Source organism: Eublepharis macularius, chromosome 13 (assembly GCF_028583425.1).
Source record: "Eublepharis macularius isolate TG4126 chromosome 13, MPM_Emac_v1.0, whole genome shotgun sequence".
Taxonomy (NCBI): domain Eukaryota; kingdom Metazoa; phylum Chordata; class Lepidosauria; order Squamata; family Eublepharidae; genus Eublepharis; species Eublepharis macularius.
The window spans coordinates 35,471,951-35,497,123 of NC_072802.1; the positions used below are offsets into that span (position 1 = coordinate 35,471,951).

The 25,173-nt window shown below is 42.2% G+C and overlaps 1 protein-coding gene across 6 annotated transcripts in view; it reads right to left on the bottom strand.

The window, feature by feature from the left end:
- The window catches only part of MTMR1 (myotubularin related protein 1), a 61,122-nt gene that overhangs the window by 10,559 nt on the left and 25,390 nt on the right, over positions 1-25,173 (bottom strand). For all 6 annotated transcript variants that reach the window (XM_054996991.1, XM_054996992.1, XM_054996996.1 and 3 more), the window contains 4 exons: positions 24,261-24,467; positions 23,903-23,995; positions 8,118-8,231; positions 5,816-5,992 (listed from right to left, as the gene is read on the bottom strand). In XM_054996991.1, coding sequence (XP_054852966.1) covers positions 5,816-5,992; positions 8,118-8,231; positions 23,903-23,995; positions 24,261-24,467 — 591 coding nt within the window. The remainder of the gene's footprint in view (positions 1-5,815; positions 5,993-8,117; positions 8,232-23,902; positions 23,996-24,260; positions 24,468-25,173) is intronic.

Consider the following 25,173-nt stretch of genomic DNA (forward strand, 5'->3'; position numbering starts at 1 on the left):
AGCCAGTACAGTTTCTGGCTCATGGCTAAACCTGCCACAAAAGGGCTGTTAAATAGTATGTAAACACTGGAATGTGTAGAGCACACCTCTTTTCTTCCATGCTTTCAGCATTGTAAAGTACACTGAAATCTGGTACCGACAAAGATAAGTATAAAAGGCAACATAACAGTGACTTGCTTACATTGGTATTGGCTTTTAATTGGATGAATGGTTACTGTGTATTCTTGCACTTTCCTTTACTAGCTCAAGGACAGCCATTCAAATGAAAATCATTCAGCAGCAAAGACATATCTTCTTTTGAAGGCAATTTTAAAAACAATTTTAGCAATGGGAGATAAAAGAGAAGGATGTGGAGAGATTTTAAAATCTACTGCTTGATTTGCAGCCTGATCCTACCCCCAATCTCTTGTGGTAGTGCAGGAGAAGCCCAAATTTGGTTCCCTTGAAGGCTGGAAACAGAAGGCAGAGTTGAAAGGGATATGGCCATTGCGGTTCATACTGCTCTAGTCAAATGGGTGTGGCATTTTTAAAGCACTGCAAAACAGTGGGACCCCCCACCCACCTCCAAATGAACACATGCATGAAGGCAACAATTTGTGGTAAACAGAACATAGCCCTCCAGGGGTTTAATAAATCTCCCATGGCTGCTCCTGACTGCAAATGAAGCACAAGACAGCTGTCAAGCATCTGGCAGGCCACAGCACGGGGCAGGCAGGTCATGAAGGGCTGGTACATAACCATGATGACTTTATCGTATCCCTTTCAACTTCAAACAACTAAAAACTACTTTCAGTCCTCCAATCACAAGGGAAGTCCTTCATATATATCCCGGCTGTGACAAGGTGGTTCTGGCAACAGGAACTGTGGACTCACTCTGCAGGTCTCAGGATGAGGCCCCCAAGGGTCACCTGGCCTTCTCAAAACTTCTACTTGCCTAGAAGACTGCTGGGGCCTTTGTGTTAGGGAATTTCTAAATTTCCCTAACACTTTAGTGGAGGGGTCAGAAGCAATGCAAGAAAAGAGGGGCCCTGAGTTGTTCAGTAAAGCAGTGTGTCAGGTTCTGTTCTAGAGAATCAGGGCCTGAAAACATGACTTGCTCAATGTGCTACAGTAAAAACTGTTGCTGTTTCTCTCCCTTTCAACAAGCAGACAGTCTGGCAAAACTGCTTTTAATCGCTGAAATCAAGCCTTGCCACAAACAGTCCAATCCTGGAGATGAAAGCTGCATTTTTCCAAAAGCGAGTGCACTTAAGCAGCTTCTACTTCAGAAAGTGTGCTTCTGAAATTTACTTGAAATATAAACTGAACCAGCACAAAGCAAGTGCAAAAGTTAGATCATACAGCACAAAGAAAATATACTTCATAGGAATAAAGGAACTTGGTCTAAAAAAGAGAGACACAACAAAGGAATGAATGGGTGTGAGGATTCGACACAGTCCACTATCACTCAGGAAAGAATTTTTTTTCCCAAGAACAGAGCGGGGATAAGAAAACAACTTTGGCAGATTCCAATCAAACAGCTTGCAAATTGATAGAGGCTATTCATGTGAAGTCGGTCTGAAGAGCAGGAGTATCAGAGGCCAGAATGCTCAGACATGCCATCACAACATGGCACAACAAACGTAGTATGCTAGATGCTGCCAAGCCTAACCCCTTTAATTTTACACTCAGAAAAATAACTACAAAACCTCCACCCTCTGATGTGTTGAGTGACACCCTGTGACTTCCTCTTTTATCCCATCCCAGTTTCAGCTGATGTTTCCACTCTGCTGCTGCTCCTTTTGTGAACATGTGAACAAGAGACACTACCAAGCTATCCTCATCAAATTCTCACATTGTTAATTCAGTTTCTACTCCTAAGTGTTCATTCTGGCAAACAACTGCCAACTCCTTAAATGTTCTGAATTCCAGTTCTGTGGCTACTCTGTATAAAAAAAAGGACCCAGAACTCTTATTAAAAGTGTAGAAGGCATGGTTTGATGAGGCACTTCCTCAAGACTGTGAGTACTCTGCCCCCCTTTCTTCACGTCAATAGGCATGAAGCTGCATTACTCAGGCAGCATTATTGGCATGATATTCTATTGTTTCCTGGGCTCCTTCTCTGGCCTACCCCTGAAATGCTCAAGAGGGAATGCAAGGCATTCTTGTACAGCATCTTACATAGAAGGTTGAGTCAAACATGGCAAAATTCTAAACACAAAGCACGTGCAGGAAACAATATGCAAACTGTATGAATTTTGCTACAAGTACAGCTACAGATATGCAACCACCACATGCAATTTCATAGTCATGCCTATATGGAATTCTTTTTCACACGGCAGTTCAAGCAGCCTTGATGCAGCATTTCCCAACCAAGAGCTTTGGCAGGAACTAAGTACATTCTTCTATAAAATGTAAAATAGGGACATATAACAGGTAGGTAAGGGAACACTCTGGGCAGGACTCAAGCCAGTATTCTACATCACTGTAGCAAAATCTCCATGTTTAAAGTTGAGGGCTAAACATATTGCTTAGAAAATTCTCTCCAATAGAATCAAAAGTGTAAGATTCCTGCAATTTTGCATGTTTTAAAACCGAGTGATTTTCTAAATGAAATCCTCGCTGAGGAAAAGAAAAGCAGGAAAATACACAAACACAGAAGGTGCTAAGGTATTCCAGAGAGGGGGATTAGACACCTTTACTGGCAGTCATAAAAAGAAAGTCTGCCTTTAGAAAGGGAAGAAAAAGAGGAGTCAGCACAAACAGATAATCCAAGCTGGCTGCAAAATGAGACTTTCTAATAGGTCCTAAGAGGCAATTAGTGATTATGCGGCTTTCAGGTCCAAAACTTTCTTCTTGTACAGCAACACAAAACCTAAAGGTAAAAAGATTTAGCAGAAACCGATTATGGCTCAGGCATTTAAATTCTGCTTCTGAAAGGCCTGTGAAAGAAGACCTGCCAAGGCTTCTCAAGAAAGAGGTCTATTAAGGATTCATTCATTCCTCATAGTTATACTCCATCCTTCCTCTAAGGAGCTCAGTGTGGTGATGGACCCCCTTCCTCCTCACAACAACCCTATGAAGTAGGTTAGAGGCTGATGGGTGTGGCTGGTCCAAGGTGACCCACTGAAATTCATGTCCTGAGTGGGGATTTGAAGCCAGGCCTTCCCAGTCCAAGTCCAAAATCTTTTATCTGTTTAGATTATTTTTATGATGCATCTTCAGAGACCAAGATGGCTTACAATTAAAAAACACACTATTAAAAAAAACACCACACCACTATAATGCTAACCCATCTACCCTATTCCCAATAACTCCTATTCAAGAACTCTTCAGGTTCTTATTTTAATCAAGTATGCATAATCTTAGAAATACCCTGCCACCAGCCTTTTCTATAGCTAGCCAGTGGCAGTCTTAGCAGTTCTGGAGCCTTGAGCAAAAATCTAAGATAGGGTTTAAGAATCACTGCCATGTCCTGCATCCAAGTAAGGGGCAGCCTTTTCCACCATGTGAGGTGGGTGTTGCTGCTGCCTGAGCCTTGGGTGGGGCAATCATGAGTGGCTGCTGCCACCCAGCCTTTGGTGGGCGGTGCCATGGGCAATTGCCCCTCCCAACTGCCTCCTGGTCAAACTGCCCGTTGCTAGAAATTGACATATTGAACTGCCTGAAGCAGTTTTGATTTGGGGTTATCTACCTTATTGCTTAGCAATAGGGGTGTGCAATCTGGGAATCATAAACCAACTAAATAGCCAGATTTAACCGATCCAGCTATGCTGGATCACACTGGAGAATCCTGGATCAGATCTGGGAAGCTGGACTCTGATGGGCTGGATTATTCAGCTGCAGGCAGCCACAGCAAAGCAGCAGCAAGCGAGAGAGCAGCAGTACAAAGTTGAGGCAAGCTTCACAACATGGCAGGAGACAGGAGGCAACAGGCAGAGTAGATTCCCATCCCGCCCCTCCATCCCCACCTGAGCCCTTCAAGCCTTTGCTGGCTGCCTTCTAAACTTCATGGCTCCAGTGAGATTCATCCACTCCCTTGCTTCTCTGCTTTGACATTGGTTCTCTCTAGTTCTGTTAGGTTTGGTTCTCTTGGGATTTATTGGTTTAGTTGGCACTGGGAGTGGACTTGCATCCGGGACTGGCTTTTTGCCAGGGGATGCCTTTGCTTAAGGTTTCCCCGTTACCTGGAAAGCCTTGGAAATGTTTCCCCCATAGGAAACAATGGAGAGTGGCTTGAAGCACCTTATTCAGGGGCCCACAGACTTGGACCCTGGGGTCCGATCTTTCTGAAATATGAGGAATAGATTCCCTGCAAATTTGGTGGAGTTTGCTTGAAAAATGCCCCCCCCATAGTTTTCCCCATAGGGAATAACCATATTGGAGAATCTTACCCAGATTTCAGAGATACTGAATTTTTTGTTTTCCTGAAACCCAGATCTGGATCACTAAATTTTTTTTGGTGCAACCCCCACTTACCAAAGGGTTTTGACAAGAGCTTGCCTAAATACCTTGTTCTTTGGCACACATTGTTAGAATGATGCTACCCCTTCCTCCAGCACCTGTTGCCATGACACAGAGAACTATGGGCCCTGAAAAAAGAGTGGGGACCTTGTCTACTAATCTAATCAGCAGAGGAAGCGAAACTGTACAGCAGAGGTTATCAAATAAAAAATACTTTCCAGTACACACAAAAGTTTTAAATACCACACAACACAGTAACAAAGATCCATTTAGAAACATACAGCCCATGGGAGATTGTAGATTGGTTCACAAGTGCATGCTCATCACTCCAGCCATCAATGAAGACTGTTGGCGCATGAATGAGCCACAGAACTATGCAATTCAATGCAAAACAGCAATCAGAAATCAAATGAGTTATGAGTTATGTATGAATTAGCGTCATCTTTTTTGTACAGAATTGTACCCTACTTGAGAATCTCAGCTTTCAGTGCTCTCCTGTCACTTCACATTATGCAGAGCCACACAGCTAAGTTATCCCAGACATTAGGAAGGGAGGGGATTATACATGGTGGCTGTTAGAGTTAAGAATGTGATTGTCTCTGGCAACCATAAATCCTTTTGGCAACTGCCCATCCCCAGATGTTTTCAACTTGTGCTGCCTTTACCTCCACACATCATACAGGCCTGGGGTGACGCAGGAAGAGAAGTCTCTTATTTCATGCTGAATGGAAAAGAGGGATTCCACATCCTAAATTCGCTGGCATGTGCACTGTGCAGAGAACTTGTAGGAAGGGTTAGCTTTTCTTTGCATCAGTTTTTGGAGATATTCTAAAGCAACATTTCTAGAGGGGTTAGTCTGTTGCAGCAAAATTAAACAGAAGTCTGGTAGACCATACTTCCATGTACACTTTATGAATCTGATGATGTGAGCTCTGACCTATGGAAGTTTGTGCTGGAATAAATTTGGTTTGTCTTTAAGGTGCCATTGGATTTCTGTTTAACAAGAGTATCTTGTACTGCAGAGTGTCTTCAAAGTGTGGTGTGAAGTGAAATATTGCCACACTTGAATTCTCTGCATGTGCCACAGTACTCAGGAGAGGGAAAAAGTCAGGAGCCAACCACAAATAATGTTTGGCTTCCAAGGTCAGCTAAAATTGTCCTTCTGACTGTTTACAGCAGCTGATGCATCTTTAAATGTGATGTGTTAGCCAGAGAGAAAAGGAAGTTATAGGCCAGCAAGTCCTACTCCAACTAACCACACCATGCCCTTGACTGCTACTTCATGCAATTCAAGCCCTGCTTGGCGTTATATTTTTATTAAAACCTGTGAAGATCAAGGAAACTTGTTTTAAAGGAAAGGCAAAATGCATACCTGGGGCCTCATCCGTGGATTCCATCGCACATAATAGTTTACCCACAATTCCAAATGGCTTAGACTGGCAACTGGATAGAGGACATGGTTTTCATAGTTTACATAGAAAGGGTTACTGAATTCATCTAGTTGGCTATTGATATATGACCATAAAGAGACAGTCCTTGTAGGGATTTCCTGTAGATAGAAATATATATTTTTGTCAAACACTTTTGCAAGGCATGCTCTTGGATGCACGCATTCTCAAAGCTTCCTAATCTCAAAACTACCTTTCTTCATGAATTTGTCTGCTGAGGAATCCTGCTGTTTCTTCTGTAGCTGCCCGGTATACTACAGAGGATTCTGGGACACCATCTACAGAAGGAGCCATGGTTCAGCCCAGATTTGTTGGGCCTCATTTTTACCTTTAAGAATATGTCTTGCCTCACCCCCCCACACACTGGAAGGGATACACCAGAAATCCCTGCATTTGTGGAATGCTAGGGTCCCTAGAGATATGTTTTTGGAAACCTCTGTTCCAAGATGAAACACAAAAGCCATTAATTTAGAAAACTGGCTACACAGAGAAAAGGAGATTTGATAGTCCTGAAATAGTTTACAGGCTCTATTCCTTTAAGAAAAGATAAATAAGTATCCATATATTAATGCAGTAGTCATTATTACTGACGGTATTTTAAGTATCAGAGACTTGAAAATGGTGAATTTTATTTCCTTGAAGTATCAGTAAAAATGGGATGAAATTTAGGTACGTTTAGGATTGGAGAAGCAAAGATGTGCTTTTAGCACTGAATACTATCCATCTCAAGTTTTTAAAAAACCACTGAAAGTAGTAAAATATAATATCTATAAGTCAGCAAAAACACACCCTAGAAAATGCAACCAACAAAGCAGTATCTTAAGAAAGCAGTATAACCTCTTTTCTCTGCAGTATGCCTACCTAACTATTGTTTTTTTAATTAAATGTCCATGTTTAGCTTTATTCATAGGGATCCTTAAATTCTACAAGCAAACACAAACACCACTATAAAAGCATTATTAAATCAAGGTTTCAGAATCTGAATTCTTATCAGCTTCATCTTGCAATTTTATACTCCTTTGGTGCTATAAAGCATCTGTTTCCACTACAGTTGTCTCTTAAATTGCATTTTAAAAAAAGGAGCTGCATTAGATTATCCATTCATGAGAGGGAGCTGTCTGGTAAGTACATACTTGGTGAGAATGTATAATTCAGCTCCATCTTGTGGTGTGATCATGCAACATGCAGCGCTAAATCAGTTACTTAAACCAGATATATACCAGACTAAACATACAGTCTCTGTTCACAAAAACATTTTTCTTACTCAGATGAAGGGGGAGAGAACCTCTATTTTTACTCTACACTTTATGTGTACAAAGTAACCTATGACCCATTTTTATTTTATTTATTTACTTGATTTATAGCACACTTTTCTTTTGAGAGGTTTCAAACAGATTACAAAATATTAAAAAACAGTTCAATCAGACAACATTAAGCAGCCAATAAACAACACAACAGGACTAGAATTACAGAATTAGAAAACAATGCCAAAAAAAATGCTGGGCTCATCTGCACTCAGGACCTTCCTAAATCCACTACCCACTAACATTTCTTAATTCAGGCTTGTTCAAGGAAATTCTGGATACAGAAAATACCTTGCAATATGAATATAGAAGATGCATTGCAATATGTATACTGTCTATACCCCTGCACTGCCTATGCCTACAGTGACTGGCATAGCTCTCTGTGGCTTCTCTCTAAATGCAAAGCATGTGCTCTACCACTGTTCTAGATCACTGGAACACAGTTACTTTCTAGCCCGGAACATGAGAGAGAAGTCACCCAAGACTTCTTCCTACCTCGTCCTGGGTGGAAAAATAATTGTAGGGACAGGGACAATGAGCACACTACTGGAAATAGTAATACGCTCTTGGTTTTAATGACTCTTCATTTAAGACTCATGCATCAAAATCGCAAGTCACAAGAAAAGACACAGCATCTCTCCTTCGAAGGGATGGTCACTTCAATTTCAAGTTATGTTCTGGCACAAGCTCAGCTGGTAAATTTGGCTAGAAATTTTAACAGCTTTAAAGAGTGGGAATATACTTTAATCAACTCTGACTCCTGTGGCATTTGGAAGTTATTATGTACATCAAAAGAATTCTGAAAATTCATTTCTAGGTCACATTTAAGTACTTCTAGCTCTACAAAACAAGCAAAACAGCCACAATTTTTTTTGTCTCCTTTCCTTCTTCTGAACATAAAACCATTATACAGTTGATTTACCTCTTTTATTCGCTGATGTTCAGAGTTGTATAAAAAAGTGCCAAAGAGACAGCTATAAAGATGATCCAAAATGGTGATCAAGAACAGTTCATTGAACTCAAAGGCAGCTGGAAACTAAAGAAACAATAAAATGTTTTGTTACATTTTTGTTAAGAGAAAACAATCCTGTTTCTATTTAAATATGTTCCCTCTAACAGCAGAAGAATGTTAAAGTTTACAAAGTCTCAAAGAGACTGTGAAATTGCAAAGGTTGACAAAAAGAAGAAAGAACGTGGCAGTTCATGGCACTTTCATTCGACCTTCTGTTGAAAGAGGACTGCTTATCAAGGTTCCCTAAAGGATCTTAATATTACATCTGTGAATTAGGAGATTGCAAAAGAACCTCCATTTCTCCACTTGAGGTTCTTTTCTCTTCCTTTTTTACCAAATGAAAGCAGACATAGTGGAACAAACATGGCAGCAGAATTCACCTAGGTTAACTTGTACAGTGTGAAAAAATAGAGACAGAAAGACGGCCCTCTGACTCCAAAGTTTTGTTTTCATCATACCTCTTACAACAGCAAATTATTTTTACATATACCATACAGGCAATCAAAATTCACACAGTATCTCAGTTGCAGCCCATCAAGGAGAGTAAGGTATTAAGTAATACAGGTTTGTGCTGAGAAAGTGCAAACATTTAGAGATTCTTCCCATTGCTGGTTAAGTTAGACGTATCCCATAAAGGGGTTTCATTTCAGACCACATTTCTTAGAAAACTATTTGTAGTTATTTCAGTGTACAGGAGACCTCAGTGATGTGCCATTTAAAGTGTTTTACATCAGATGGGCTGTGAATTCAATTTCATTGGAGTGAAACCTAGGTTTTATAACCCAGCTAGCAAAAGTGCATGCCTGTGATTCCAGCCACTAGTGCGTTGCATACAATTTAGCTTGTAGTAAGTTTGTCCTGAAACTTTACAGATGCCACTGGGAGTTGCTATGGACAATCTGAGCACATCTACCATCTACCCTTAAGCCCCTTTGCGGATCTCCATCCAATTCAAGAGACAATAACAAAAACAGGTGAGCCCTCATCCCAGTCGGTCCCAAGAAGTGTCATCTGATAGTCATCAATTCAGTTGTGTGTTATCTGCTGCCATTAGCTGCATGTCCATGCAACATTTCTTTCATGTACCCCACCCCTAAAAAAAAATAGCCTATTTTTTAAAATAGCTTGTTTTCTTTTAAAAGTACAGGATAGTCCTTGGCTATGAGTTTAACAAAAGCTAATGCAACAAATGGTCAGATAAAGATAAAAGGTGGCCTAAGCACCACCATGGCTGTTTGAGCTGCTGTATGATACAGGTAGAGATACCCTAAATTTTAGGAAGGGAGAAGTCTCTTTTACTTTAATGTCCATTAGGACACTGATCAATGCTCTAGATATTGGGGTCAACAGTACAATCTTATGCAGAGTTACTCTAGCCTAAATCCACTGGTTTCAATGAGCTTAGATAGGAGTGATTCTACACCAAACTGCACTGCAAGAAATAGTATTCTCTTTTGAAAAGATGAGAATCCTGGTCTATAAACAAAGTCCCAGTTCTTCCTTTCAGTTCCAATGAACCTCCACTTCTTTCACTAGACCTGTTCATATTTAATTCAAACTTCTTATTGTATTCGGATTTTGCATGCATATGGACCTGGCAAAACTGTTTCACAGCCTTTTACATGAGGGAAACTAAACAGTTATAGCAAGAAATCAGGAGTAATGAGGGAGATAAAAAAATACAAACCAGAAAATGTAGTTCCAAGTTATGTGTCTTGCCTGTAAAAGGTCTTAGTTTCTTCCAGATGTTTAGAAAATCATGCCCCCCCACCACCATGGAAAATGGCTGCATACCTTTCCAAAGAGAAAGCAATGTCCAACATAACTAACAGATGATATTGTAAAGAACAGGATTATATTAATCACCTTGTTTGTGGAAAGTTTAAGATCAACAAGCACAGGGAAAAAGTGGGAGGCTTTGCAAGTAACAGCTATGACAAGATCACTAGAAGGAAATGCTCTAAACAGGAGTACTGGAAATGCAAACTAGCTATTTTTAAAAGAGCATTACTTAAAATTTACCACAAAACTAAGTAGAGAAAATTCAGAGTTAATTTAAGTCTTTAAAAGGGGGAATGATCTGAAAGGAAGTGGGGCATTCTCTCAAGCCACACATGTATTTCTCAAATCCCTTCATTCCTATATGTTCCACTCACTTAACTGTCTACTCCCAGAGCTCCCATATTGCAAGTACATCTAATAACAAAACAATATTCAGAGCAGCCTCGTTATTCTGGCTGAGAATGTCACAAACTGGCCTCTCTCTTGAGAGACATGGATAGTGGTTGGGTTTTGCCCCCTGTTCTCCCTCCTCAAAATTAACGCCAACTATGCAATTGCAGCAACCATCTTCTTTCAAATGATCACCTGGGCTCATTTTATGACTTTGCAAAGTTACACAAAAAGTGTAATCCAAGATACCTCACATTTACAAAAAAAAAAAAAATCACCTTAGGACTCAGGGTTTTTAAAGAGTTGGGTCTGTATTCTAGGTGGGGCTTTTTTACTGCTCCATATGGAGTATTCCGTGCACATGGAGCAGGAAAACAGGGAAATATCATGCTATTTTGACAGAAATTGCTGGGGGGGGGGGAGCATTTCCTCCTCCATGGTGGCATTCTGAGGCCATATAAGTTCTCCTTTATTTTTTATCAGCCATTCCCCAAAACTGCTGTGTGAGTGTGGGAAATCCAACGTGGATCTGGAATGCAGACACAACTCTTTAAAAATCTGCATGTTTAGCTTGACCCCCAGAGACTCATGTCTGGAACAAGACACTGTGTCACATAAGCAGGATTGCTACCCACACTTGTTGGGTATATATGAACAATCATTTGACAGTACAGTCATCTGTAATACACTGCCAAGCGGCCACAAGAATTTTACCATCTTTTTCTTCTCAAGTTTTCAGTTTGTGCTTAAGATGTGAACTGAAATTCTCCTCCCTGCCCAGCTGTCTGCTACAGTCAACCACCAAGTGCTCACATGCAATTGCACAGCATGACAAATTACCACTTGACAAATGAATGGCCTGTGTCCTGAAGGCTCAAGAAGCCAAAGGGGTACATTTTGTCACTCTCTAAGGTAGTACAATTTTCAGTGTGGCAATACCACATTACCAACTGCCAGCATTGGCTCTGATTTTAGTAGGGGTAGGGGAGAGGGAACCTTTATGCAGAGATGCCATTCAAAAGACCTCAAAGCTAACCTGTTCTAATGTATTATTTACAGCAAAATGTTGGGGAAAGATACTAACTTATTTATATAAAGGCTTCTTAGGAAATGACAGCATAAACTGATCTGAAACTAATGTCAAAATTGTGAGTAAGTGAGGAGATTCTTCTCACTTATTTATTCAGGCATTTCCTTGCTCTCTGTATACTGACAATATGTTCCCTGTATTACTATATCAGTACAGAACGTTCTAAATTGACTCCTGACATTTTGACATCAAGATAACTGAGAAGTTGTACCCAAATCTGAGCATATAATAGGCATAAAAAAGTTGTTTCCGTATGGACTTTTTGTTGCCACTTGGCTTTTCTACAGCAGTGTTATTTTCAGGAGCATCAACATAGCATTATCCTTTACTGGTTTTGTTTCTGTGTTTCTCCCTGCTTTATTGTAATATTTCTAAATCCTGGAAAGATTGCAAAGTGCTTTTGGCCACCACGTGGAGGGAAAGGTACACATTTTTGCAGGGACCACTCACATAAGTGCCGTTTTCCTTGCTTGTATTGCCCAGGCTGCCACCCCCCTCCACTGGAAGGCTTTGGGGGGGGGGCTTTTAAAAATGGTAATTAACAGATCACTACAGAATTATAACAATCTTCTGAAACAATATACTAGTTCCTGGCTTCCATTTTTATAAAAGGTAAGTCTCTAGCCCTTACTGTTTGAAGATACAAGGAAAAAGGCACAGCCTGCACATTCCCCCTTATAATTCCACAATGAAAATTGGGACCTAGTAGATCATAGCAATGGAGGGAAGATAGCCTGGTATAGTCTGATCTCATCACATCTTGGAATCTAAGCAGGGTCAGTACTTGGACAAGGGACCACTAAGGAGGCAATGGCAAACCACCTCTGCTTTTTACTTACCTTGAAAGTCCTATACTGGGGTCACCATAAGTCAGTTGCAACTTGACAGCATGTACATATGTAGATCATGGAAGAGATCCTTATAAGGCTTTAGCAATCTAGCAATTCCCATTTAAACAAACACCTCTGGTGGAGGGGATGGGCATGGCTACAGGGAAGATCAGGCAACAAAAGTATAGGAAAAATGAGAGCTACACAAAAAACATCTCCATGTGGAAGCAGCCAATAAAGTACAAGTGGTTTGAACCTAAGTATATTATTTTATTCATATCTGATAACTAATTGTTGGATAAATGAGGCGTTTAGCTAAAGGATGTTGTAAAACAGTAAAGGGACTACTGAATTAGGGATGTGAAGAAAACCTAGAAAACTTTGAGGGAAAAAACTTTTCCACTTGTTCGCCTCCTTCCAATTGGAAATTTCGAGGAGTACTGAAAAAAACCCTCCTATGAAATATTTTATCTTTTAGAACGAGTAAAATGCTTTTAAAGACAGATGGGCAAGCTGTAGACATATATACAGCAATTAAATTCAAGGGGCATTTCTGCACTTAGAAGATGTGAAAGAGTAAATAAGCTTGTTTCAATTTGCAAACCTCAGGTTTTCCAAAGAGCTAAATGAAGGCTCAGAATCAGAAGTTTCAAGAACTGATTTTGGTTAGAGACTTGAGGTACTGATACTTTTATTTTTCAATGTGATTAATTTTGTACATCATTAAAATGCTGTAACATGTATGCTGATAATAGAGTGCTGAAAAGTTCAATGTTTTTGATGTTAAGAAGCTTAACTACAAATCAAAATATCGTTGTTACTTTTATTGTGACTGTGTGACCCTCTTTCTGACCAAGTAATATATTTCATGTTATTTACCACAAAGCTTGCGCTTCCTGATTAACTCCTATTTTTTCTACTTTTCAGATAGCACAAATTAAGATACATGTGCTAAGGTAGCATAGGGTGCATCAGCCAGCATTTTACCATCAAGTATTGGGTATATTTGCAATTTTGCTTGTAGACAACTAATGCAATTATAACTTTTAGATTCCATAAATATGTCAAATATTGGAATTTCATATGCTGTGTAAGTTATAAAGAATACATTTTACGTTGTGAAAGTGGTAAAATGAGTTTAGGATAGGACTGTAACTACTACAAATATTTCAATTTTTCCAAAAATTTCCAATTTTGGGAAAAAAATGGTATGGGTGGATAAGGGGAAAACCCATTTTTTCAGACGGCTTAATAATTTCCAGAAATTTTACATCTCTATACTGAATGTTGGTGGATTGTCTTGGCTTATTTTCCCACTGCAGAGGGGAAAAGTTGGCTGTACTCCAGTAGGCGTACAGAATGGGGCTTTCCCAAGTCCCCCTATCTGTTGAAGCCATCTCTGTAGCCCTCCCTCCTCCCATGCCAAAAAACTGCATGAGAGGATTAAAGGGTGTCAAAGGTTACAGTTGGGAGGGTGCAGAATTTGTGAAAATCATGTATCCCTTCCTTGCATAAATAGAGTGCCTTCAGCGCACACAGCCAGCAGCTTGTATGCAACCCTCTGCCTAAAATAAGGAGAGCAGCAGATTTTTATAGGCTCCCTTTGCCAATCACACTCAAGTAGCAACATCATTTGATTTATACTTCCTAAAAGTAATTTGCTTTGGGAATGATATGAATTCAAGTATAAAGAATTATGCACCTTTATTCTATTGTAGAATTGTAAGAGGATATCAAGTATCATACGCTTTATAAAAGATCTGCTCTAAAGCCGAATGTTAAATACAATGCATCATTAATTCATCCTGAATAGCTAAAAGCTCAGAGTTTGTATATATTAATTAGGTGTCTTTGATATGTAAACTAGCTAGCTTGTCACAGAAAAAATACAGCAGAAGCTCCCAGTCAAACAATCTCTATATTTTAACCAAGCTTATCCATCCCATGTGTACTGAAGGCACATGGCCTGGAAAGACAAAATTATGTCAGCAGAACCTAAAAATAGCTAATTGCTTATATTTGGAAAATCTTTAAAAATGTTTCCTTTTCAATTTCTCTGTTTGCCAAAATATTGTTTGTTTTTGTTTTATTATTAGTTTTGAAACTAATATATTTCTCTGCTAGAGATTGTTATCTGTCTTAAGCTAGGCATGGAAAACTTCATTCAATATTTTGTCACTGAAACAAAAACAAATTATATTTTTAACCATTCAGATCCATGATCTAAGACTGTTAATCTCAAACTGGGTTCTATTAACTTCTGAACATCCACAAGGGTAGTCCAGGGAGTCTACAAGTTGGGGCTGACCATCTTGTCATGACAGGTAGGGAGGGGGAGTCCATTTACCGTGGTGGACAGTGATGGCAGTTGAGTGCAAATGTCTAGGATGGCAACCAAGGCAACCATTTTCAACCTCGTGTTAAGAACCTCAGATCTTGTGAGAGGACAGGGGCCACCCCAAGGCCTGTGCAGCTTCCCACATGCACTGTGAAAGAGTTGAAGGCAAATTCTACATCTCACCCAGACAGGTAACAGGCAGGGGAAGAGAGAAGGAAGGAAGCGATGGCAATTCTTTACCACTCCAATTCTAAGGGAAAAGGTCTGTTCAGCAGATGAAGGAAACCAACAAAGAAACAGTGGATGGCTTGGGGGGGGGGTGTCCATAAAAAACTGTAAGTCAAAATGGGAGTGTCCTCTCTCAGCCTCCTGCCATGTCTACATATCCATGATGCAACTTAGAATACTAAGTCCACAGCCAAATACACCTCTTCTATGTATCAAATAAACGCAACCAAGACTCCCATACTTCAGGTTACATGGTGCAAACTCTCTGCTGGCTATTGTGTGATGCCAGCCATATATACCTGGGCAGGAAATACTGCTGTCATCTTGTGCCCTATTAGATAGACATGTGGGGGACTCTGGTGATGGAAACACTAAAGACAGGCTTCTTTCCACAAATAAAGATCTTAGCCAATACGGAAAGCAAACATTACTACAGCCTGTTTCTAACACTGCTCTGCTCAGAATCCTTACAGGAACTCAAACCAAAGGGCAAAAACACTGAGTAAATATTCCATTCTTCCAACTGGACCCCCAAAGACAATATACCCCAATAGGTAAGCAAGGGAGAGAGCTCCTGACCTCAAACTTTGACTGCTGAAAAAGTCATCCACCCTTGCAGCATCTTCTGTTTATAGGGTCAACAACTTTCCCCCCCTTAATTGTTCCTAGTCTTCTTATCTCCAGCAGAGGTGGCACAGGCTAAGCATGCACAGTGCTTGAGCCATGAACTGTTTTTGCTATTGCAGAACATTCCTCATGACCATCTCTGTCAGGAAGGAAAGATGGACCTAATTCAGGAAGGCGGGAAGGATGGACCCCATTCACAGTGCAGCCCCAACCTCCTGCTGAGCCTGAACAGTTGCAGTATACAGCTACCAGTTCTGCTGTGTGCTTACCAACCTTTTGGGTCCTGCACAATAATCCAAGAGCTAAAGCCTGGCAATAGTCTGGCTCCTACACAATGTAAGATGCTTAAGAGACAGCTGCACCTATCATGGCTATGCAGTGACAGCTCTACCTATAAATCTTCTGTCAGTGCAACTTTCAAAGGCACACAAACTCTGACAGGCATAGAAATCGGCAACTTCATCATCTATCTTATATTCAGAACTCTATTCTTGATGTTGTTCAATAAATGCTTATGCCTCCGTTTAATGCAATTTGATAGACAGAAATCTATGCCCATCCCCTGCTTGTTATTCAGTTGCCTTCAACAGGTCATCCAATGTCTGTACGGTTGTGTTCTAAGAAAGGGGAAGTGGAGGCACTTCCAGGTTCACAATCCCCCTGCTAGTGGTTTATCACTGCTAGTACGTGATAAACCATCAGGCTATATGACTGTGGAGGGAAGTGGGCAGGAGATGGAGCAACAGGGGTTGCTGGTATGAGCAGCACTGTAACGAAATTCACAAAATGCAAAATAGTAAGGTGCTAAGCAAAATGATTGCTATCTGGGGAAGCAAATCAGCAATAACAAACCATCCCTAGTGATTCAGTCACATGGTACAAAATTCCAGCTGTGCCTAGGAATTCTTCCAGGACTGATTGGTAACTAGTTCTATACATGGCTTGAACCAAGGACTTCATGCATGTTAAGCCTGAATGCCTCTCTCTGATCTTTCCTGCACAGGTATATTTATTTATTTTATTAAGATTTCTGTTCCACCTTTCTGCCCCCACAGGGCCAAGGCAGCTAACAAATTTAAAACACACAAATTAAGATCTCATCTTAAAAGCCGTTAAAACCAACACATAAATACATCATTAAAACAATTTAAAACCAGAATTTAAAATAAACACAAAAGTTAAAAACAACAGTTAAAAACATTGAGGGAGGAGGGATCACTGAGGGAACACCCAGCAAAAGAAAGTAGTTTTCACCTGCTAGTAGAAGGCAACAGAAGGAACAGGCAAATATCCGTCGGGAGAGTGTTCCAGAGTTTGGGGGGGGGGGGCACTACTGAGAAGACCCTCTCTCCCAGGTTGCCAACCTAATCTTGGAAGGCGGGGTCACTCAAAGCAGAGCATCCGAATATGACTTCAGTGGTCAAGCTGGATCATAAGGGAGTAAGTGCCCCTTAGGTATGCTGGTCCCAAACCACAGAGGGTTTTAAATGTCAGCACCAGCATCTTGAATTGTGCCCAGAAACAGACTGATCCAGTGTAGATGAGCCAAGACTGGGTGATATGTTCCCTGTGACCCACTCCAGTCAACATCCTGGCTGCAGCATTTTGCACCAGTTGAAGTTTCCAAACACTTCTCTGTCTCATCATGTGTCTATATACACCCAGGTGGGCATGTGGTTAGAGGAACGATCTGCAGTGTGTCAGATGTGAGTGCTGGTCCTACTTCTACATTGCAGTTGATTGGCTTGCTGCTGTCCAAAGGTGAGCTCCGTCTTATTCCCATCTTTCCCACTGGTGGGATCCAAACTCACTTATTCCTGTTTCTCACATGCTTTTCCCCAGTGAGCTACTGGAGGAATGACAGAAATGCCTTTTGTGAAAGTACAGATCTGTGTTCTCCTGTTGTTGTCCTAGAATCTGTGTCACCCTTTCCTTTCAAAAAGCTGTTTCTTGGAGTATTCTTCCCATGAAGGTCCTGAACCCTTATTTGGGTGAGGCGATCATTTCTCTACTGAGTATTGGATACAACAGAGCTGCACTTACCTGTAACTGTTGTTCATCTAGGTCTTCGTGCAGGCACACATTGGGGACTGTGCCTGCATAGGCCAGCCACTCGGAAGAGGATCTTTCTAGCTTAAATGCTATTAAGGGGGGCGACCTCCCCCACAGCCGGTCTGAGCCTGTTCTTCCCACCCAAATGGCCACGTGATCAGTGAGGTCACCCTCTCCCTTCCTCAGTTCTGCTGTGCTGCCACGACTCCCAATTATGCCAGAGAGTTCAACAGCAGGGCAGTGGGGGGTGGGGGGGAATGTGTGCCTGCACAAAGACCTAGATGAACAGCCATTACAGGTAAGTGCAATTCTGTTTTCATCTGTGGTCTTCAGTGCAGTTCCACATTGGGAGAATAGCAAGCTACTCACCTGGTGGTGGGCTGAACTCTCAAGTGAAGAGAGATGGAGTACTGCTTATCCCACTGCTGATTCTTTATGCGTGTTGACACGCTCTCTTGGAGTGAGCCCGCAGGGTGAAGGGACATGGAACATCGACTAATTTGTAACATTGCCTGATTACTGTTACCACTCATCTAGAAATTGTCTGTGATGGTCGACGAAGACACCAATCCTGAAGCCTGCAAAAACACTAAGTATTCAAAAATGTCTGGCAACGGGCAAGACTCCGGGTTTATCCCCTTAGTGTCAGCCCACTGGACAAACCTATTCCACTTATAGATATAAGATGTTTTAGTGGAGAGCCTCCTGGCCACCTCGGAAGAAAACTGTAAATTCGTTACCCCAGGAGCCATGCCGTCAGGTGCAGTCTGTGCACATTGTGATGACACGTACACCCGTAAGTGAGCAAGTCCGGCGCTAATGGTAGGTGGACATAATGTCCCCTGGCCATACTCTTCAGCGCGTGAAACCAATGCAGTCGAGGGCACAATGGGTCTATCAGTATACAGTGAGTCTGATCTGCATGCAGCTTGCAAACTACCTTGTGAATCAAGGGAATGAGAGGAAACGCACAGAAGAGCCTCCCTGTCCAATGGATGTGGAAGGCATCTCCCAGGGAGTTCCTGCATCTCCCCCCAACCCTGCCGCCTCAAACAAAATTCCGGGGCCTTCTTGTTCTCATCTGTGGCAAACAAGTCGACTTGAAGAAAACCTCATCGACAAAACAGGGGATAGACTAACCTGTCTGCTAACACCCACTTGTGGTGTGACTTTCCTTCCCTGCTCAGGTAATCTGCCTGGTATTGTCTACCCTGGCAATATGTAGGGCCGAAAGAGTGATACCATGAGCAATAGCCCATTCCCATAAGCCAACGGCTTCCTCGCAGTTTCTGCGAGGCAGTTCCTCCCTGCTTGTTTATGTAGTAAACTGCATTTATATTATCTGAGAGGACCTGCACCTTTTTGCCCACAAGCATATCTGCCAAGGAGTTAAGAATAGATAACTTGGTAGAGAATGTTTAGCCTCAAAGCCAACAGGCCAATAAACTGCACGGAGTTCCAAAAAGTTAATATGATATCCCTTTTCAGATACCGACCAGACCCCATTAACTGATAAATCTTCCCAATGACTGCCCCAACCCTCCAGGGAAGCATCCGTAGTAATAGGAGTCTCTTGGCAGGGCATACCAAAGGGACCCCCTCCAGACAAGTTATTATGATTCACCTATCATGCCAACAACCTCAAGACTCTTCAAGGTATAGATGCAGAGAAGTTAGCCGTGTTAGTCTGTGGTAGCAAAATCAAAAAGAGTCCAGTAGCACCTTTAAGACTAACCAATTTTATTTTAGCATAAGCTTTCGAGAATCAAGTTCTCTTCGTCAGATGCCTGATACAGACTGTATCAGGCATCTGACGAAGAGAACTTGATTCTCGAAAGCTTATGCTAAAATAAAATTGGTTAGTCTTAAAGGTGCTACTGGACTCTTTTTGATTTTGATTCAAGGTATAGAGAATCTGGTATGTGGAGACTGAACCCCTGGGTGGAAATGTCTAATAAACCACAGCTGCAGTGTTCTCATTTTAAGTCGCGAAAATGGCACCACAGCAGTAGTAGAGGCAATCAATACAATACTTGTATGGATTGAGCTGACTGGAATCTGTTGACCCGAAAACATCTGGCCAGGTTAGCTAATCAAATGAGTTTGTCCTGTGGCAGATACGCCCTACTGGTTGTTGAATCTAACAATGCCCCAATAAACTTTATAGTGCGAGAAGGAGTTAATTCCGACTTCTTACTATTAACCACCAGCCCCAATACTTCACATGTATATAACACCAGCTTTATATGGTCTAATAATCCTGCAGTGGAACTGGCTGTAATAAGCCAATCATCAAGATAAGGGTAGACAGAACAACCCAAGCGCCTCAGGTGAGCAATGATGACAGACAGGCATTTAGTAAAAACCCTGGGTGACGTAGCTAACCCAAACTGTAGTGCTGAGTAAAGGTGTGCATTTTGGGTATCCAACTCAGGTAAAAGACCTGAATTGGGCCCGATTCAGAAAGCTTCGGAATTTCCAAATCGGGGCCAGATTTGGAAATCCCGAAGCAAAGCTTTCCAAAGCATTCGTAATACTTCGGGAAGCTTCAGGACCTCTGGGGATTAAGTTTAAAGGGCCCTTTTGCAAGCAGCAGGGTCCTTTAAACTTACCCATTTCCCCCCCTTCCCCCCCCACTTCTCCTCACCCTCACTTACCGCTGGCACTGTGCTGGAGAAGGCAGCCTCCCTCCTGCCCGTTGGCCTCTGGTGGCGGCAGCGGCCTTCTTTGCCAGCAAGCTGCTCCAGCCGTGGTTGCACGGCGGCAGGGAAAGCCCTCTCTGCTGGCCACGGCTGCACAGCGACGGCAGCAGGGAAGTCCCTCTCTGCCAGCCAGCTGCGACAGCCACTGCTGCACGGCAACAGCAGCAGGGAAGGCCTTCCCCGCTAGCCAATTGACCAGCACAGCGTTGGGCAGCCTTCAGCCTGACCAGGTAAGTGGTGTGTGTGTGGGGGGGGAGATGGGGTTTAAAGGTGGGAGTGGGAGTTTATGGGTGGTGGTGGGCCTCCTCCCCCCCCCGTCACTTCAGTATGCTCCAAATATTTCCGGAGCATACCAAAGCGACTTAGAAACCTGAATCCAAAGTGGTATGCCACTTCGGATTTCAGAGCTTTTCCCGGAGCTTTTTCCTGCTTCGGGTAAACCCGACGTGGAAAGCCTGAATATTTTTCGGGTGCACACCCCTACTGCCGGGTATTGAAAAGATTCATCCCTAAATACGAATCAGAGGTATCTTCTGTGTTCCTGACAAATCGAGATATGAAAAGTGGCATCTTGGAGGTTCTAAACTGCAAACCAAGAGTCAGGGGAGGCCATATTCAACACCCATGGGAGCGTAACCATTTTAAATTTTGTGACTCTTAAATATCCATTTAGACCCATACGGTCCAAATTTGGTCTCTTCCCTCCAACCTTTTTGTCTACCAGAAAGAAGCAAGAAAAGAAACCAAAGGGATTCTCAGACTGAGGCACCTTCTGCAGTGCTCCCTTCTTCAAGAGAGTGTGAATCTCATCTTGCAATTCAGGTAAGGTGTTATTAGGGGCACCAGCAGGTAATAACGTAGGAGGCAAGGAACAGAACTCCAACCTGTAACCCATTTTAATGACAGACAGAACCCAACAATCAGAACTAATGCTTTGCCATTCTCGAAAAAACTTAAAACAACCTATTCTCAAACAACATGGAGGGCAGCTGTTCATGCACTGCTAGTCAGAACTGGCCCTTTTGACTTTGCCCCTGCTCCTTGTTCGCTTGACTCTGATGAGACGCTTTCGACTGCCTAGTTTGCTTTCGACTGCCTAGTTTGCTCTGGCTCAGGTAGAGAGTTCTAACCGGATACTGCTGATGATAAGGCTGGTACCAATAAGACTTATAGTCCCGCCTTGATTGATAATCTCTCCTGCCAGGCCTCCTATACGGTGCTCCTCCTGGTGTGCTACCATTTGCCTGTCTTTCTTTTTCTTTGAAAGACAGTCATCCGTCTTCTCTGCAAACAAAGCAGACCCTTCAAAGGGCATGTAACTTAGAACGGGTCTCAAGAGGTAGGGCTGTAGACCTCAACCAAGCATGTCTACGTAGTACAACAGCTGTGCCTAAACCCCTTGCTGACACATCCAGGACGTGTCTACTAGCTTCTTTCTGGATTAACTTTGCTAGGGGTTTCTTATCCTCGGGTAATGCCTCCATAAAAAAAACCATCTTCTACCACAGAAAGATTTGGTACCCGCTCATGATCACTAGGTAATTTGACATCTTTATTGTCAGGGCAGCGTCCGAGTAGAATTTTCTGCCCACCGCATCTAATTTCTTTCCTTCTTTGTCTGCAGGTATTGCCAAAGCATTTAGTCTATGCTTGGCTTGTCATTCTTCCGCAATCATCAAAGATGCTGGCGGGTGTGTAAACAGGTAAGAGCACTTGTCTTGTTTGATTCTGTACAAACTTTCCACTTTCTTAATCGTAGCAGGAATAGAAGCTGGCTCTTGAAGGACCTCATTCATGATAGCCACAAAGCCTTCAATCATGGGGAAGGCTACAATAGCAGGTGTGTCTGAATAGATTTACTGCAAAATGCTATCTTTCAGCTTTTGCTGAACTTTAGAAACATCAATATTCAACAATTTTGCCATACGAAGCATCTGCTCCGAATACAACTTAAAGTCAATGCTCCATGAGGTTCGCTCCGATGCACCCACTGCGTCTTCCGGGGACGGATCTGAGGTCATCGTTGGACTATGATCAGAGATGTCCAACTCTGGTTCTGATCCGGAATCTGATCTGCGTTCCGAGCCTGAGGATTGGGACTGAGAGTACCAATTCAGAATTGAACGAGCAGAATGCCTCAGAATCAACTGTTCTGATGCCGATGCCGTGTTCAGGAAAGTCAGGTACCTATCCCAGTCATACAGATATGTGGCTGGTGGGTAAGAAGGATACCACGATGGCTGATGGAATGCCTGCTGGTGGATGCTGGAATCCCTTATGTCCTCCCCTGTTGAGGGCGAACTCGACTGTGGTCCTCCCTGCAACGGTGCTGTCACTCCCACACATGGATCTGAAGCCACTGTGGGTGTGGACTTAGTTCTCTTCCGAGACTTCCCTTTTGACTTCTCCTGTTGTTCAGATTTATCCTTGTGCTTCTTTGGCGGAGAATCCGATGGGGATTTCTCAATTCCTGTAGGGGCCGGTGTATGCAGAGCTGTCCTGGCAGCCTGAGGAGGACTGCCTTCAATGAGGGCTACACTTGCCACCGACTGTACTGACACTGACATATCTCGTGATTGAGAATGTTTTCTCTGGCGACCTTGAGCTGGTTCGGTCGGAACCAACAGTGCACTCATCCTCAGAGCCGAGGTTGATGCCGAGTCTTATGTCAGTTCCGAAATGGCTCTCACCGCGCGTTCTGCCAGGGCAGATATTTTTGCTGCCAGGCTGCTGGCACTTGACATCACTCGTTCCCACTTTTCCATGATATGGCCCTCTCCTAAGCAAGCAAAGCAGAGTGAATGGCTGTCAGTCTTTGTCATCTTTGTGCCACAGTCTGCGCACTTTTAAAATAAGGATTCGCCTGCCATTCCTCGCCTCGGTCTTGGGTGTAGGCAAAGGCAACAAAAGGGAGGGGCGCTTCAACTCACTACCCGATCCATGACGTGCCGGGTCTCCGCACCCCTTTCGTTTTGTCTTTTCAATTTTTAACAACAACACTAACACTACTACTATTACTACTACTAAAACTACAGTATAACTTTCAACTATATACAGAAAAATGATCAATAAGGCCTAATCGAAGCGAGAGCGATTCCAGAATGTCCGTTCCTTGCAGTGGCAGAAAACGAACTGGGGAAAGGAGGGGGCAACCTTACTGATCATGTGGCCATTTGGGCGGGAAGAACCGGCTGAGACCATCTGCAGGGGAGGTCGCCCCCCTTACCAGCCTTTAAGCTAGAAAGATCCTCTTCCGAGTGGCTGGCCTGCGCAAGCGCAGTCCCCAATATGGGACTCCACTGAAGACCGCAGATGAACAACTAAATACACTGGTATGCTACCAGAACCAGTCATGTACCACCACTTGGTGTTTAAAACTGAGCTGTTAATTTCCCATTATACAAATACTTGGAATAACTAATTTCTAAATTAGCACATCTGCATCATAATCCAGATCTCTAAGTTGTTAACTAAACATTTCTAAATTAGCGCAACTGCATCATAATCCAGATCTCAAAGTTGTTAACTAAGCAGGTTTATTTTCTCTTTGCTGTGAATTCTCTGTTACAACTTTGAAATTAAAAATTATTCCATTCTTTTCAAGAAAATATGACCATCTCCATGAATTAAAAACACTGTAGTTGTCATTATCTCACCTGCTTTGTCATTTGCCAAACACAATCAATGAACTGAAGGAAGATCGGTGATCTGTCAGCATCAGCGTGATCATGATCGCCATGACCTACTCGCTAGGGAAAAACAAAGAATTCTCTGAGCAAGGTTTCCTCTTTCTTTAAAAACTTGTTTCAGAAAAAGGAGTGCAATAGAGAAAAGCAAAATTTCTTCAAACAGCACTTGAGTTCAGTACAGAATAGTCTACATTCAAATGAAAGAAACTAGGGCATCATATATTCTATCACACACAGTGCCCTGCCCCATTAAAAAGTAGGTTCTAACACAGACATAATCAAGAACAGTAGATTGATTTAGAGGGGAAAATCCTTTCAAATTTACCAGGGCAAACCGATGTCCAAAACTCATCCACTCTTTCTCTAGGAGGACCTGAAAGCCTTTGATGGTTCGGTAATGGCTGTCCAACATAAGCATGGCTAAAGAGGTAAGCTGAGTGGTACGATCCCAGCCATCACTGCAGTGTACCACCACTGATGTTTTACCCGATTCAATTTTATCAGCAATTCTCACTGATCCAGCAAGAAGCATCTTCAAAAAGAAGCAAAATCCCAGGTTGAAATGTTTACTATATATTTAAATAATACATATTTAGATGTTACACACATACATACACAAGAGAACTCTGTCATAAGAGGTTATATCTTAAGAAACACAAGATCTCATCTAATAATCTGTTTCCATCAATGAAAAGCTGGATGCATCAGGCATCTCACAAGCAAGATGTGGTCATAGCCCTTTCCTTGTTGACTGACTCCCACAAGATATTCTTAGGGGTGCCATCTCTAAACTTGGGAGATTTTGTTTAACTATCATGGCTTATGTATGTATCTTCCATAAATGCTACGCAGAGTGCACATGAGGAACTTTCTGCTGCTAGCAAACTCTGTTAGTACGTTTGACTTTACAGGACATTCAGGCTTCACTTGTGCACAATCTGATGAACTACTTAAAATGTTCATTTTATCACAATTGTCCATAAACAATTGTCATCTATATGTGATATGTTCAAATGCTGATCAGTTTATAAGGTTCTCAGTCCAATGAGTTTGGGATTTTGTCTTTCCAGTGCTGTAATATAAATCTTTTAACAGGGCACGGAGGGTCTTTTTCTGCTGACCATCAGTTAGGTTCCATGAGACAGGCCAATAATTTAAAAGTACATAAACAGAGCATGACTTGGCTGCAAAGCCAAGAAGGTATGCAATGTTTACAAATGAGGTACTTCTGGTGGTTG